Source organism: Psammomys obesus, unplaced genomic scaffold, assembly GCF_907164565.1.
Source record: "Psammomys obesus unplaced genomic scaffold, mPsaObe1.curated_primary_1811, whole genome shotgun sequence".
Taxonomy (NCBI): domain Eukaryota; kingdom Metazoa; phylum Chordata; class Mammalia; order Rodentia; family Muridae; genus Psammomys; species Psammomys obesus.
In genome coordinates this window covers 14456188-14472815 of record NW_026596091.1, presented here as the reverse complement: position 1 = coordinate 14472815, position 16628 = coordinate 14456188, and the positions used below count along the sequence as shown (strand labels likewise).

General features: G+C 38.1%; 1 protein-coding gene across 1 annotated transcript; it reads right to left on the bottom strand.

Moving 5' to 3' along the window:
• Window positions 1-1863: 1863 nt before the first annotated feature.
• On the bottom strand, window positions 1864-8219 carry Lum (lumican). The gene is made up of 3 exons (XM_055627896.1): window positions 8018-8219; window positions 4803-5685; window positions 1864-2647 (listed from the first exon to the last, which is right to left on the bottom strand). The coding sequence occupies exons 2-3, from the start codon at window positions 5662-5664 to the stop codon at window positions 2493-2495; spliced, it is 1017 nt and encodes a 338-aa protein (XP_055483871.1). The 5' UTR covers window positions 5665-5685; window positions 8018-8219; the 3' UTR covers window positions 1864-2492.
• Between the last annotated feature and the right edge of the window lie 8409 nt (window positions 8220-16628).

Genomic DNA, 16628 nt, shown 5'->3' with positions numbered 1-16628 from the left:
CAATAAAACAGGAAGCAAGTTCATTAAATCTGTTCCATGAAAACACCGTACTACAAAGACATGCTTCCTTTTATTTTAGGTTCATACACAGTGGGTTCTGGATGAGTGTAGTTTTGACCACACAGCACTTGATGATAACAATGTTTACACTGATGGGGAGAAGTGGACACAAGCAATCATCTCTAACCAAAAAGCTATCTCCAACTGGCAACCATTTATAAAGGAAAAAAAAAAATAGCTTTTCCAATGGAGTCTCAGTGGGTCTACACATAAGGGCAAGCCCAATACCCAGAAGAAGACAGCCACCAGAAAACAAATTCAATTTGGGAAGGGTTTTGTTTTGTTTGGGTTTTTATTTTATTTTTTCATCTCATAATGTTTTGTCCGTGTATGTCTTTTTTTTTTTTTTTTTTTTTTTTTTTTTTTTTTTTTTTTTTTTTTTTACCTTACTGGTCTTTTGCTTATCTAATATTGTTCACAGTGTTTTTATTTATCTATTTTATGTGTGCATTTGTATATGTGTTTCTTATACTTTTACTTTCTTTCTGTTTTTATATTTTTTTTACTGTTTGTTATATTCTATTTGTCATTGTTGTTTTAGTTTACCTGCTTGTTTCCTAAAGAGTGAGAGAGAAAAAAGAAGGCATGTTCAGCATGGGGAGTTAGAAAGAATCTAGAAAAATGAAGGAGGGGAAAACATGATCAGAATATACTCTGAAAAAAAAAAACTATTTTCAATTAAAAAAATCAGACCAACAAATGACATGAAGTATGTATGTGTAGGTTGGTCATTCCTAGGAGAAAATTGAGGTATGGGAGTGAATATAATCAAAATACATTGCACAGAACTCTCTAAGAATAAAAATATCTAGGAATAAAACATAAATTATTTATGGTTGTGAGCCTACCCTCCAAATGCATCCCTAGTAAGGGGATCAGGTGCTTTTCCTGGCATGAACTCAGTGGCAGGCTCTCTGATCACCTCCCCCTGAGGGATACAGCCTCTCCAGGCTACAGAGGAAGACAATGCAGATGGTCCTGATGAGACCTGATAAGCCAGGGACAGATGGAAGGGGAGGAGAACCTCCCGTAACAGTGGACTGGGAGAGGGACATAAGGGGGAAGAAGGAAGGAGGATGGGATTGGGAGGGAATGATGGAGGGGAACACAGCCAGGATACAAATTGAATAAATTGTAATAAATGATAATAATAAAAAACAATAAATAAATAAATTAAACATAAAAAAAGAAAACAACAACAACAACAAAAGCTTTAATGTCCAGTGGGTACGAAAGGTTGTTTTTCTTAGTAGCATTTCCCACTATTTCCTTTTTGTGAACAACTGTGCATCCCATCCATATGGGACAATGAAATTGGTCATTACTGAAACATAAAGTCAATACCTATTTCTCAAACACATTGGATTAAGGACACAATGACTTCTATTTTAAAATGTTTTTTTTTTTTTTTTCCAGAATGTTTTAAATGTATTGATCTCGGTGTTAGAATATCTCACCACTTTCATTTAAGAACTCAGCAGTGACTACTGAGATTTTTCCCGAGTTCCTTCAGGAATGGAGTCCCACTGCACAGAATTGAAGAAAACAGCAGGGATGGTGACACCAACAGCATCCAAACAGGTGTGGGATCTACCTGCATTTTATGATACGGGCTTAGTAATCCATTGCAAGCGGATGCTACCGTAAGACAAACTGGGAAATCCTATGATCATACAAGTGAAACACTACAAGCTAGGGCCACGTTGAGGTGTTCGTGCACCTTTATGTGTTTTATAAGAGATATGATTTCCATAAGAATTAACACCCTGATGCCATTTGCATTGTTTTATTTTGCTATTAGCTTGTTATTCATAACATGCAAATAATCAAAAAGAAACATACATATGACAGAGAAAAATGACCCAAGAAAAGTTTCATTAAGTAACTATGCAAATCCTTACTACTAAATACATTTCTTTAGGTGGATGTGTCTTCATAAATTTCCTTTGGTATATTGCAAAATTACTAGTCTCAAAATACAGACTCTATATTTTAGTAAAACTAATTTAACATGTCAAAATAATTTGGATTAGGATAACAAACTTTCATGCATATTTATTTCATGTTTTTTCAAGTCATTCAATTAAAAATTAGGGACCATAAAAACTTGGCTGATTTCCATGCAATCAATAAAAAGCCTTCATGTCTTTTGAACATAGAGCTGTAGAAAACACTAAATTTACAAACAAAGACTTAAGTTTAATGTGTTTTTGTGTGTCTCTTCTCACGATGAAATAGGCCTGCTTTTCATCTTTTATTTTAAAAGTGGCAAATGTTCACAAAACATTTCCTTCATTAATTAAAATCCATGAAGTAATAACAACAGCAACAACAACAAAACAATACTTTGAAAACTTTACACACATCCCCCAAATACCTAACCATGAAGTGCTGCTCCAGAACATACTTCAACCTATTGGAATGGGAAGATGTTAATTAACAGTGATTTCACTCGCTACACGTAGACACTCATACATGTCAGGAGGCAGACTGCTTTGGGTGAGGGGATTACCATCCAGGCGCAGATGCTTGATCTTGGAGTAAGACAGTGGCCCCAAGATCTTACAGAAGCTCTTGACATCAAACTCTGCAAAGGCAAGAATGGAAAAGTCCAGTCATCTTTCATTGTGCTATCTTGAAATGATCGTTGAAAAGAAGATCCCATGACTCTTATTTGTTATCAGGTAGCCTGTTCCATGTAGAAAGTCATCTTTACTATGTGCTTTTGAGATAAAAACCACTGAGCTTCTATTTCATGCTACCAAGTCAGCCCAGTACACTAACTAGGGTAAATCAGGGATCTCAATGACATTTCTCAAAAAATAGAATTTTTTAATTTTGATAGTAAGGGTTAGAATGGCATTCAACTAATATGAGGTATTTAGACTTACCTGAAGAAATATGGATTGTATGAATAACCAGATCAATGAAAAACTCATCTTTTGTTTTTCCAGATGAAAATGACAGACTTGATCACTAAAGAATTTTCTGTTAACCATACATTCTGCCAGGGAATCAAAACTCTAAGGCCTAAACCAAATCATTGAATGTGTAGCCAGTGTTCCTTGGTGGTTGAGAAGCTGCCATGGACAAAAACAACAAAACAACAACAAAAAACTAGTCTAGTTTTTAATAGAACCTAAGATCTTAACTAGAACTATGTTTTCCCAGGTCAGTTTGTCACTTCTCTGGTCCTTGGATAGCTATTTTTATTCTCAAACTCTAGCTAGCAGTGAAGAGTAAAACTCATGCACACTGTTCTCCATTCTCCTTTGATGCTTATTTGAACAACATTTCAGTGTAACCCATGGTCTTTCTATAATGCCCATCACTGGGAAAGTATGTTACAAAGAAAGAAGATGGCTTTAGGTCTGTGCTTGTTGTCTCGCTCTGCTACTTAGTTGGGAACTTGCAGCTCTCAGCTGCTACCTCTGTCTAATATACTATATTGTTTTCAACAAGTTACATTAAATCTACTAAATTGTTCAAAGCGCACTTCACTTGAAGAAGTTAAAGACTGATTTAATCTTTAATATGTTCATTTAGACTAAGATAAGCACAGTTAATAAATGTAATCATTAGTTAGGAAAATTGAAGAACATGAGTTGTCACATAGAGAACTTTAAAATAAAAGCGATTGTGCTAATAGAATTGTTATAGCCTGAACTATCTATCATGTGACAGTGAAACAGTTCCAAACCTTGCTTTGATGACTTTAAAAATGAAGTAGAGAGCATGGTGTTTATGTTAGGAATCACATTCTTCTTCATGACAATTGCGAGTTAGATACTACAAGAAATTAAAGAAACATTGCAAAGTAGCCACAATGTCCGATATAACTTTCCTGATAGCAACATATTGATCTTTTCACTAGACAAAAAAGTTCAGTTTCAATAGGCTATAGTTGCTTTTTATGTGAAATGGTGTTTTCCACCCGAATTTTTTATATATTGGTGAAGTGACACGTTTCTGTACCAAACTCTACTTACTAAATGGTAAAAGTTGTGATGGAATAGTTTTATTTCCTTTCTGATTTCACATCGTCTAAACTGAGTATATCATGTACAGCTCCATCATTCAGGTAAATAAAAATAAAATACTGAAGCACATGAAGAGGTGTGACTGTGCAAAAAGGGAAGGACTGTTCAAAAAGACTCTAGAAGAACCCCATTAACAGCTTTCCTTCTTTAATCTTCCTTTAGATCCTTTTGAAAATGCTATGAAGGGTACATTCACCATGCCAGATGAGAGGGGTGGTGCTGGCTTTATAAACTGGGTAACACACTGAACCTCAAGATGTTAGGGAAGACAGGATGAGATGACGTGTGTGCTCTGAGTCAGACAATGGGGGTGGGGCGGGGTGCTTAAGAAAGCCTGTGCTTTCTGCATCTCCTCTGAACTTTTTCTTTCTTTCCTTCGCTGGATCTTGCCAATGAATAAAAGCAGCACACCATCTTATGTAAGGAAAAAAAAAACTAAGCAGTAACAGAAGATTAAAGTTATCAGCATCAATTAGCCTCAAATAATCAATCCAGAGAAATTTAATGTAAAATTGTATGGCTTTAACTGCTCTTGGTCTTGCCCCTCTAAGGAAGGGCTAGCAAGGATTCGGTGTGTGACTGAGCTAGCATTCCGTATTTGAATTTGGTTGTTTTCTTTTAATCCTTTCTTATTACGTTGTGCAGCTTAGGTATTTTAACACCGTATCTGTCAATCAAACAAGGGGGCAGCTTTATACTTACTTTGGAGCTCATTGACCTCCAGGTAATAGTTTTCAAGGTTTTCATTAACAGTCGGAATGCTTTTCAGCTTATTGTAGGAGAGGTCCAGCTCGAGCAGGGATGAGATATTGAAGGAGTTTCCGGGTACCCCACTATCAGCCAGTTCGTTGTGAGATAACCGCAGGTACTGCAGCGCAGTGAAACGTTTAAAATACTCATCCGGGATGTTGCTGATCTTATTATTGTCCAGGTAGAGTGTCAGAAGAGATGTTGGGAGACCAGAAGGCAGCTTGCTCATCTGATTGAAGCTCAAGTCAAGGTACTCTAGCGATTTGAGGCCTTTCAGAGAAGCCGACACAGCGTCCTCTTTGAGCTGGTTGTGTTGAAGGTAAATAAAGGTCAGGTTTACCAGCCCTTCGAAGGAGCCGAGCTTGCTGATTTTATTATGGGCAAGCTGTAGGTCTTGCAGGGACTTTGGAAGTGGACCGACGGACTCTGTCAGGTTGTTGAAGTTTATATGCAGTTTCTTCAGTTGTTTCAGCTTAGAGAAAACTTTCCCTTTTATCTTGGAGTTTTCTAGAAGGTTGTGATCAAGAATAAGCCACTGCAGATCAGTTACATTCTCAAAAGCCTTCTCATCAATATGGTCAATCTGGTTATTCCTCAGGTAAAGGTACTTAATACCAGGAGGCACCATGGGCACACTTTTCAACTTCAGGTCATCACAGTACATAGCGGTGGGGTAGCTTTGTGGACAGTTACATTCAGGTGCACAGTTGGGTGAAAGTTGCCCATACATCAAGAGTGGGATATCATAATCATAGTATTGGCCACTGACACTACCAACTAATGCCAAGACAAGAGCAGATGTACATAGGTTCATTTTCAGCAACTGCTTTGAATCCTAAATAAAGCAGAAACAAATCATTAAAAAATAATATACTTTCAGGAAAATGTTCAATTTACATTAAATTCCTCAACGAAGTGTGTTTTGCTATTTCATTTTCAGAACCCTGAAAAATAGTGTCTTCGCTGTTATTTGAATTTTTATGTTTAAGCATTAGGAGAAGAGTGCGTCTAATTTACACCTTTGGGTTGAAACAGGTTTCAGGTGTATACACCTGCGCCCCCTCCTGGGGAGGGGTTGACAGAAATGTAATAGTCCTTGTCTTCTCATACTCCCTTAAGTGATATTTCCTGCTGGCACCCATCTCCCACAGTGTCAGAACCCTCCTTTAGAACATCCCCTAGGCCAGGAGGAATGACAATTAGAGGACTACTGTAAATTCTTCTGTGCACTCTACCGTCAACATGATTAGAATGTCTCATCAGAAAGATCCTAACTGGGAACAGGGCAATCTATGGTTTTTCCCTGAGGAGAGCTGCCCTGGCTATATGGGAGGTAGAAGAGACATCAACTGCATTCCTCCCAAAGGACCTTGTTATCACTGTGGACTTTTCACTGAGGAAGGAGGTTGACTTCTTAGATGGATGTTTACCTTACTTGAAGCCTAACATTCCACGCTTTAAAATCCGCTGAAAAACTGTACTCTGAAGCTAATATTTAGCAAATTAATTTTGGAAGAACAAATGTTTACCCAAAAGGGAAAAGCTACACAGTGTTGGCTTTTAAATCCAAACAGAAAAGGAGACCTGTTATAGAAAAATAACTTTTTTACAACTTTAAAAAATGCTCTTCTCTCCCTTTTTAATACAGTATAATTTCATCTTCTTTGTATCAAAGTGTAAGGTGGCATGATTTTCTAATCCAAATTTTAGTGTCCCCACAAAGTGGAAGCAGGAGAGAAGAGAGAATGAAGGAGAGAAAAACAACAACAATAAAATAATAGCGATGATGGCATCATGAACTGTATGCAGGGTATTAAGCTGAATATATAAATGCAAAATATTTCCTGGTATTTATTTTCACATAACATGTTTCTAAAGGGAGGAGTAATGATGTTTCAGAGAAATTTCAGAGAAAAGCTAGCAACTTACACAAAAGAAAGCTAGAATATAAGATCTGGGATTCATAGAATACATTATTTTAAAAAGCTGGTATTCCTGTAAGAAAAATAATATGAAAAGAATTCAAATTCAAATACTCAGTGCATTGCACAATAGTTATGTAAATAGTATGAGACATGCATTTGCAGCAGGTAGTTTGGAGCAAGTAGAAGTTGAGAGACCATGCGTTTTAAATATATATGTTTTGCTTTAGTGTATAATCATAACAGACTTCATGAAATGAAACACTGAAAGTTTTTATGAAAGAAACACTTAAAATTCTAGCATCAGATATAGTCACAGTGGTCATCAATACTACCCCACCCCAAACCCATGATTCTCTTGGAAGGTGTTAAGTTAGCGGACAGGATTTGCCCATAGACAAGTACCAGCAGCACAGAATTCTTCATAGGGTTCTGTACATTAATGGTCCATAATGGATTATTGATTCATTAATAACTTTTAGCTTTTTTAAATGGAATATGGAAAGCAGCTAAAAGTTCTTTCATAGTTTTGGCAAAGTAAAAGTTTACACTGAATTCAAAGTGTACTTGTAGATACACAATGCCTCCAGTGTGAGGGAAAGTCACACTGTATTTTTGCCCATACTTTTCAAGAACCAGTGTCCATGGAAGAAATGCTTTTTTGAAAAAAAAAAGAAAAGAAAAGAAAAGTAAATTGTTTCCCAGAATTTCTTTAAAACATGCTTCTTAATGTATACAGCTCAAACCACAAATCTTTAAAATGAGCAAAACCTGAAGAAGCAATCCACACAAGGATCTGAGTCCTTCAGCTAACATTTTATATTGCAGAATGTTTATTGCAACCTGTAACAACATATTTTATTGCAAAATCTGTTGAGTGCAGGGGACAGTGGCCTTTCTCTGCTCCAACATTAGCTTTCAACAGTTTAAGCATATGTAGCCAGTTAGCATAGATGGTTAGCATTTTAATTTCTGTACTCTCTGAATGTCTAGTTCAAATATATTTTCATTGTGACCTTGGAACACTTTAAATCCCCCTTTGCCAATCAATCCAGAACACACTGTGAAATTACCCATAAATGATGGAAAGCATATTAGGTAAAACATGAAAATAAATGTTCAAAACTGTCATTGAATAGCAAACTGGCAAAATTCCTCTAGATTTTTTTTCCCTGTTCCTGTTAAAATAAAACGCTGTCCCAAAGAATGGGCATTCCCCTGGGCTATAGTTAAAACTGCACTTACCTTATTCTCTTGACACTGCTTCCGTTAATTCCTTAAACAGACGCACGGTGAACAAGGACCCACTAATATATGCCGTGAACTCTGTCAGGGTGGAACTGGCCGCCAGACTCTCAGTGATACAAGAGCCGAGGAGGGTGGGGGGACCAGCCCAATCACGCCATTCTCTGGATGAAGTTATGTCACTGTGGGCTCTTGTGGAGTTGCATGTGAACACGCTGCTGCTCTCTAACAAAGTGCAGGTGGACAGAACAGCCCCTTCCCTATGGAATGGAGGAGGGGGAGACCTGTTTTACTGGATCAGACCTCCTAAGGATCGAGCCTGCTGCAAAGGAGGCAGATTGGTGTGAGAATGTTTCCCCTACAAACTTCTGAACTTCTACGTGTGTGGTGGCAGCTAAGTGAGATCTGTTCAGCCAGCTATTGTGCTCATGTAAATATCTCATAAATCACAAACAGAGCAAAGACTCTCAGGAAAATGCAAATTATCAAAGTCAAAAGAACAGAGTCTCTTTTGCCTATCCCTTTCAGATATTATATTTGATTCTCCGGGAGCAGTTTGCTTATTGTCCTAATGATAAGTTCATGTTTGTGCTATGAAGTGTGCTTCATATACGCTTTGATACAGATCATAGTCTGAACATTTCATTTCACTTTTCGTGTTGAAGAAACTCTTTGTGTTCCTCAGATCTGGAAACACTCAGCAATGTCTGAACTGTTTCTCATTTGTGGATTTCCCTTAGGAACTCACTCCAAACCCTACTTTCAAATAATATTCTATAGCTCAAAGCCAAAAAAACAGAACAAAGAAAACATAAATATCTCCTAAAAATATCACAAGTCACTAATCTTTCATTCTGTCACCACACACTTCTGACTTTTTTTCCAAAGTGGAAATAACCCAACGTTGTGGTCTCTTCAAAGGCCTGACTTCATAGATCCTTCCAAGTCATGTTCTGGTGCATACTTTATAGGAAAGGCGCAATTTACTCCCTTACCTCCTTAATTCCTTAGATTAGTTGTATTTGTAGGGTCATTTTTCATTAAAAAATAATCCATTTTTTCATACTTATGAAAACTTTTAGATGTTCCAAAATAGGTTGCTGCAATATAATTATTTTTCTTTAAAAATAACTTGATACACTGCTCAGTTGGTGTAGTGTTTGCAAAGCCCTTATAAAGCCCCACAATCACGTAAACCAGATGTGAAGATGCACAGCGTAATGGTAATCCCTGCACTCCAAAGGTGGAGGCAGACAGATCCCGAATTCAAGGTCATACTCAGCTACATAGTGCATTTGAGTCCTGCCTGGGACTCATGAGAGTCCCATCTCAGCATAACAAAACACAAAATATGAAGACATAATATTTTTTCACATTTTAGTAGTGAGACCCAAGAGAAGCTAATTCCATGACCACACTACCTTATTTCCCTGGGAACAACACTAGAATAAATGCTGTATGTTCACAACAACAGTTAAAAGACAAAACTCATGCTTTGTCCTTACATGTAACAGGCAGAATCGAAAGATTTATAAGTGTGGTGTATTGCTATCACTATCACTATTAATAACATCAATAGTACTAATTGTTATTATTTATAAGACTATTGTGGGGAAGTATGTTTAGAATAAAGGAAATGCATAAGTTATTAGGAAAAAGACAAATACATCAAATAGAATTAAATGGCCTTGCAATGAAATATTTGACAAATGTAAACAGTAGTTGTAAGTACCTCAGATTTTAAAATCTTGGATCTTCTTTGAAAAATATCATGTACTTATGCCTTAAGACTTTTCTTTATAAACCAAGGAGAGTATTTTTATTTTTAATAGATTTTAAATGGAATATTAGATTTAGATCTGCAAAGTTAATATGATCAATGCACACCTTTTAATAAAATTGTTCATATGGGCACAATTAATTTAATGATTGCATTTTAATATTTAACTAATTGTCACACTTACAGGTTTATTATGATAATTTCACACATGCACACTCTGAACTTGACCTATATTCATTCTCCATTACTCTTCCTCTTCCCAATGACCACATTTCTTTCTAAAAATAATCTTCATTCAATTTCATGTTATATATGCACTATCTAAATATATGTCACATATTTTTAAAAGTTCTAATCCCAAATGTGAAAGAATATAGTACCTGCCTTTTGACTGTAGCTTATTTCACGTAACACAATCATCTCTAATTCCATTCAAATTTCTGAAAATGACATCATAGCTCCATCATGAGGCACTGCAGCAACTGCCCATCAGAACGCTGAGGTGAGGCACGGCCTCTCCACCCTGCCAAGTAGAGGTTCACAGGATGTGTGACAGTGCGTGATGAAGGCTAAATGGATTTCATCTGAACACGGGCTGACAGACTGAGCGACCCTCTGCTTCCTGGTCACCAGATCCCCTGTACCCCAAGACCAGCAAGTATTCTGAGGAAGGTGGAGAAACTATTACATTGGTTCTGGACTCTAAGCCCCAGGGTCAACCCAGTCAGGTTACTCTTTTTTTTTTTTTTTTTTTTTTCATAAAAGTTCCAGTGAGAAATCCTGCTGCTTGCCCAAAGCTAGCTGTTGAACTGAAAAGGCAGTTCTAAAAGACTTTAGTAGAAAAACAGATAAACAAACAAAAACCTCATCCTCATAAATTTACTTTAAGAAAAATCAACAGACGCGCACAAACACTCACACCCTCTGTACACGCCAGGCTTATACTAGTTTGGCAAAGGATGGGTTCTGCATGGAAAATTACTCTTGCACCTACCCTTCACCTGGTCCAGCCTTTTGATGTCTCTGTACCACCTTTTCCTGTTTAGACTGATTTTCTATATTTTGCCAAAACCAGATCAAGTAATAGGGCAGCTCAATTAAACCTGTGAGACATTTTAGAAGGTGGACAGAGGTTTTAAGGACTCTGTGGCAGAAAAGTTAGCTATAATCGACCAAAATGAGGTGGTTAATAAGCTGTGCACTCCCCACGGTTGGTTTCCATAATCATTGTACCTATCTGAGCATCCAAAATTTTGATTGGAAATTCATATTTTGTCAAAAACTGTCATTTTGTTTTGTTTTGAAAGATAAACTTGGTTTTTTGAGAATGTTTTTGTCAGAATACTATTCTAATATGTGCTTGTGTGTATGGTGTGTGTGTGTGTGTGTGTGTGTGTAAAACACTTTTAATTAATGATGGAGTGACAACTCAGGCCTGATAGATGACTTGGGGCTGGTTACCTCACTATTAGGGAAGCTTACTTAAAAAGTAACCAGTTCAAGGCCAACCTGCACAGTAAAGTAAGTTGAAGATCAGCCTAAACAAATTAATAAAACACTGTCTCAGAATATAATCCAAAAACAGAGTTTAGCATATAGCTTAAAAATAAAGGGCTTGCTGACTAATGACAAAGCTTTCTTTGTGATTTAAGCATGTGGGTGCATGTAAACTTCTTGAGAAAATTTTACAGAGTAGGTGCTGCTGTTACACAGGCCCTTCACCTCAGCATGTTTGAAAGACACAGAAGGCAGCCCACAGAAGCACTGGTACAGCAGATTACCTGAAGTGAAATCTTCATTATCTCTTCTGACCTTTGATTTGAAGGATTCTCTCTGCGTCTGTCTCTTCTGTCTTATCTCTGTCTCTCCTCTCTGACTCTCTTTCTGTCTCTCTGTCTTTCTCTTTTTCTCTTCCCTCCCTTCCTCTCACTTCTACCCCCTTTTTCTGATATGGCCAATGATCTCTATCTTGAGGGTGTTTACAGTACTAGATGACTAGATATGCTAAAATATTTGAACACTGTAAGCATATAGCATTGCATTTTAAGTTAAACCAGAGATTTCCAAATTTACAAATGTATGCTTAATAATTACATTAACATTTATATATTGAAAAATAAAAATCTAGTGAAATTATGAATTGTTATTAATGTTATACAATAAAGTAAGAAAGTAACTAAGGAGAACATGAAGAATTTCCTATCATGATTCAACTTATTGTTTCACTTTATAGTAGTTTTGTAAGTGAAGCATAGTTATCAGGCACCATGTAATCGAGGGAAAACGTTCAACTCTCTAAAACTAAATGTTGTCAAGCTAGGAGCCTCTGTAAGTATCTTTGCTTTCTCCTACTGTACCAGAATAACTGACGCTAAGTGCTTTATAATGAAAAGATGCTTACTTAAAGTCCTGGAGGCTGAAAGTCCAAGTTTTGTCAGTCTTATCTACTCACTGTCTAGTATGTACACCCTTGCCTACATTACAACATAGTGGCACAGCTGTTATAGAAATGGTAATGTGCTTAAGAGGCCAACTACATGGGCATGAGGTTGCTCTTTTGAGAAGTAACCAGAGTCCTGTGATAAACACATTAATCTCTTCTGAAGACTGAACACTAATGAAGTCCCCAGAGCACAGTGGTGTTATTTCCCAACATGCAATGCAAGTTAAAATCAACACAAAGTTGCAGGTGCTATGTTTTTGATCTGAAATACACGCCCAGGCTCACTTTTTGAACAGAAGTCCCCTTGACTGTGATACTCTTTGAGGGATGGTACTCTTTAGGTGGGGCTAGGCTGTTGGAAGTGGGAAACCAGGAGAAGGCCTTTGAAAGTTAGACCCACTTCTAGTTCTTGCTTCACTCTCTGTGTTCACTGCCTCCCTTCCACTGCCATGGACAGAGTCACTTTTCCTGGCCTTTCCTATCATGATGGTTAAAAATGTGTATAAGCATCAAAGTAATCCTTTCTTCACACAGATGGTTCCTGTCAGGTATTTTATCAGATGAAAAAGTAAATAATGCAACGAGTTCCAGGTATCTTTCAAAAATCTGAGGTGTCTACTATGACCCCCAGACCTAAAGAATCTTAGTAGCAAGGAAGACCCTAGGGAGAATGCTTAACTATCATTCAGAAGGGCAAATAGAATAGACACAGTAAGCGGTAGAAGAGAAGGAACAGCGTGGGAGCCTACCACAGATGTCCTGACTCCACCCAGGAGGGAATCAAAGCAGATGCTGAGACTCACAAACTTTGTCCAGAATGCAGAGAGTCTTATGGAAGAAGGGAGTGTGGTATAGAAGGACCCAAAGGGGACAGGGGCTCCACAAAAAGACCAACAGAGCAACAAATTTGGGCCAGGGGGGCCTGCACAGACTGATGCATCAACCAGGGTCTGTGCATGAAGAGGACCTAGATGCCCTGCCCAGATGTAAACAATAGGTAGCTGAGTCTCTATGTGAGTGCCCTAGTAAAGGGAGCAGGGGCTGTCTCTGACATGGACTCTGGTGCCTGCTCTTTGATCACTTCCCCCTGGTGGGGCAGCCTTGCCAGGCCACAGAGGAATAGGATGGAGGCAGTCCTGAAGAGACTAGATAGTCTGGTGTCAGTTGGTAAAAGAGGAGGACTCCCTCTTTCTGAGGACTAGGGAAGATGGATAGGTGGAAAGAAGGAGGGAGGGTCGGACCAGGAGGACACAAGGGAAAGGACTACAACTGGGATTTAAAGTGAGTAAGTTAAAAATTAAATTTAAATAAAAAGAACATTTTACCTTCTTAGCACAAGTGTAACATTTCAATAAATTAAAATATTTTTAAAAATCTGTTGTGTTCCTTAAATGAAAACCTAATCATTCATTCATACGTAACCACGAAAATAATTCTCTAAACTGAGAAACACAAAGCTTAACCAAGAGTGTGTAAGAACACCCATACAATTTTGATACAATGTGACCATATCTTTCCTAGATCAAAAAAGTGATCTTCCCAAATGGGGAACCACAGGTTGGCCCCAGCCCTTTGTCATGGGAGGAGGTTTAATATGATGGATGGAACACAAAGACAAGTTTTTGGGGAGTGAGGTGAAGTTTGCCCAGAGAGAAAAGTCCACACCACCCCATGCAGAAGAAAGCTCTATAAAGGCCTGAGGGAGTGCAAGGTTCTAAAGTGTGGAGATGGACTCCTTTTCATGGCTGAACGCATGAAGAGAAGGTGTATGGAGACACTAGGGTGTATAAATCTATTTGTTTTACTTCAGAGCTTATCTATGATGGTTCAGAACCCAATGTTGTCCGAAAGACTAACCCAGATTGAAAAGCGTGTAAGTTTAAAAGCATTTCTAATCTGCTTGTTAACAAATGTTTTCTGAGGAATCTAAGAGGTATATACTCATAAAAGTATTACATTTTAAAGACATGGCTAATTCTCACATATGTTTTCATCATGAAAACCACAGAGCATGTTTTTAAGATGACATAATGTTGACTTGTCATCAAATAGTTTCCACTAGAAACTGATTGGTCTATCCCAGTAAGTTCTAATGGGTAGTTCTTACGATTTTAGTATGAATAGTTTGGGTCCTGAGCTTCATGTGCAGCTATCATAGAGATGTCTGCTATTTTGTATTGGCAAGGACATGTTTGTGTTATAAGATGAGGTTGTTAATATACTTGAGATATTATGCTTTTCCAGACGTATGTGGTTTCCCCTAAACTTCTGAGGGGATTTTCAGAGAATAGCGATGGGGTTTTAAAATGCAATATAGTTGACTTATTCATAAACCACAAATATGTTTTTGCAATAATTATTTCAATATTGAACATCCTGACGTTTCTAAGCCTCCCTTGTGACTTGTGTGGAACATGGTTTTGCATACGTACCCAAACTTCTCATGTTTCAACCCAATCCTGATGTTTTCCTTTGTACAGCAGTGAAATTACCTTGATGTCTGTACACTTTCTTCTAAACTTCCAAAAGAAAATTCTGTGGATACACTGAGTTAATCTTGGCAAAGTTTTGTTTATCTACCTACACACCTATCTATCTATCTATTGTGTTTTTTTTTTTTTTTTTATTTTCCTGGGTATAGTTTTGACTGGCACATGTAGTTTTTATTATTTGTAGAGCAGCTAGCCAATGCTTTCTGGGTTTCATGGTTTTCAGTAAAATATTTACTGTTATTATGATAGGCCTGCCTTTGCATGTGGCTTGTTTTTTCTCTCTTGTATCTTTTAATATGCTTTCTTTGTTCTGTAAATTTAGTGTGTTGATGATTATATGACATGAGGACTACATTTATGGTGCTATTTGGTGTTCTGTATGCCTCTTGAATCTTTTTTTTTTAATTTTTAATTTAACTTTTATTAATTACACTTCATTCATTTTGTATCCCCTCATAAGCCCCTCCCTCCTCCCCTGCTGATCCCACCCTCCCTCCAGTTTCTGCATGCATGCCCCTCCTCAAGTCCACTGATAGGGGAGGTCCTCCTCTCCTTTTTTCTGATCTTAGTCTATCAGTTCTCATCAGAAGTAGATGCATTGTCATCTTCTGTGGCCTGGTAAGGCTGCTCCTCCCTCACGGGGAGGTGATCAAAGAGCAGGCCAATCAGATTATGTCAGAGGCAGTCCCTCTTCCCATTACTATGTAACCCACTTGGACACTGAACTGCCATGGGCTACATCTGTGCAGGGGCTCTAGGTTATCTCCACGAATAGTCCTTGGTTAGAGTATGAGTCTCTGGGAAGTTCCCTGTGTTCAAATTTTCTTGTTCTGTTGCTCTCCTTGTGGAGTTCCTGTCCTCTCCAGTTCTTACCATTTCCCACTTCTTACCTAAAATTTCATTCACTCTGCCTGACAGTTGGCCATCAGGCTCAGCATCTGCTTTGATAGTCTGCAGGGCAGAGACTTTCAGAGGCCCTCTGTGGCAGGTTCCTAGGTTGTTTCCTGTTTCCTTTTTCTGGCTTTCAGAGGCCCTCTGTAGCAGGTTCCTAGGTTGTTTCCTGTTTTCTTTTTCTGATGTCCATCCTCTTTGCCTTTCAGGATGGGGATTGAGCATTTTAGTTAGGGTCCTCTCTCTTGTTTAGTTTGTTTAGATGTACAGATTTTAGTGGGTTTATCCTATGTTGCATGTCTATATGAGTGAGTATATACCATGTATGTCTTTTTGCTTCTGGGACAACTCACTCAGGATGATCCTTTCCAGGTCCCACCATTTACAGGGTTTCTCTATGTAGCCTTGGCTGCCCTAGCCTCACTTTGTTGACCAGGCTGGCCTCAGACTCACAGAGATCTGCTTGTGTCTGCCTCCCTGAGTGCTGGGATTAAAGGCACATGTCATCGTGCCCAGCTATTTTGATTGTTTAAATGTTTTTAAGATATTTTTTTATTTATTACAATTTAGTCACTTTGTATCCCAGCTGTAGCCCCACCCATACCCCCTCCCAATCTCACTTTCCTTCCCTCCCTCCCTCATTTCCTCCCATGTCCCTTTCCCAGTGTACTGAGAGTGGAGGGCCTCTGCCCCTTCCATCTGAGTCTAGCCTATCAGGTCTCATCAGAACTGTCTTTCATAGTCTTCCTCTGTGGCCTGGTCAGGCTGTTCCCCACTCAGGGGATGGTGCTCAAAGAGCCAGCCACTGAGTTCATGTTAGCGACAATCCCTGCTCCCTTTTTTCAAAAAAGTTTTGATTCTTTTACTTATGATTTTGAGGAAAAGTAATTTTCTTTTTTTTTTTAAGGTGGATTGTTGTAGGAAGTTATTAATATTTACTATTGGTTTATCTTCTAGTAATGCTGCTGTTAATCCTCAGCAACTGTATAACCAAATCACCACACA

Bases quoted from the DNA above. Each gene is read 5' to 3' on its own strand.
- Lum (XM_055627896.1), bottom strand. From the start codon at position 5,664: ATGAACCTATGTACATCTGCTCTTGTCTTGGCATTAGTTGGTAGTGTC. The intron at 2,648-4,802 runs GTAAGTATAAAG...TTGCCTTTGCAG, and splicing joins GGAGGTCAATGAGCTCCAAA to AGTTTGATGTCAAGAGCTTC.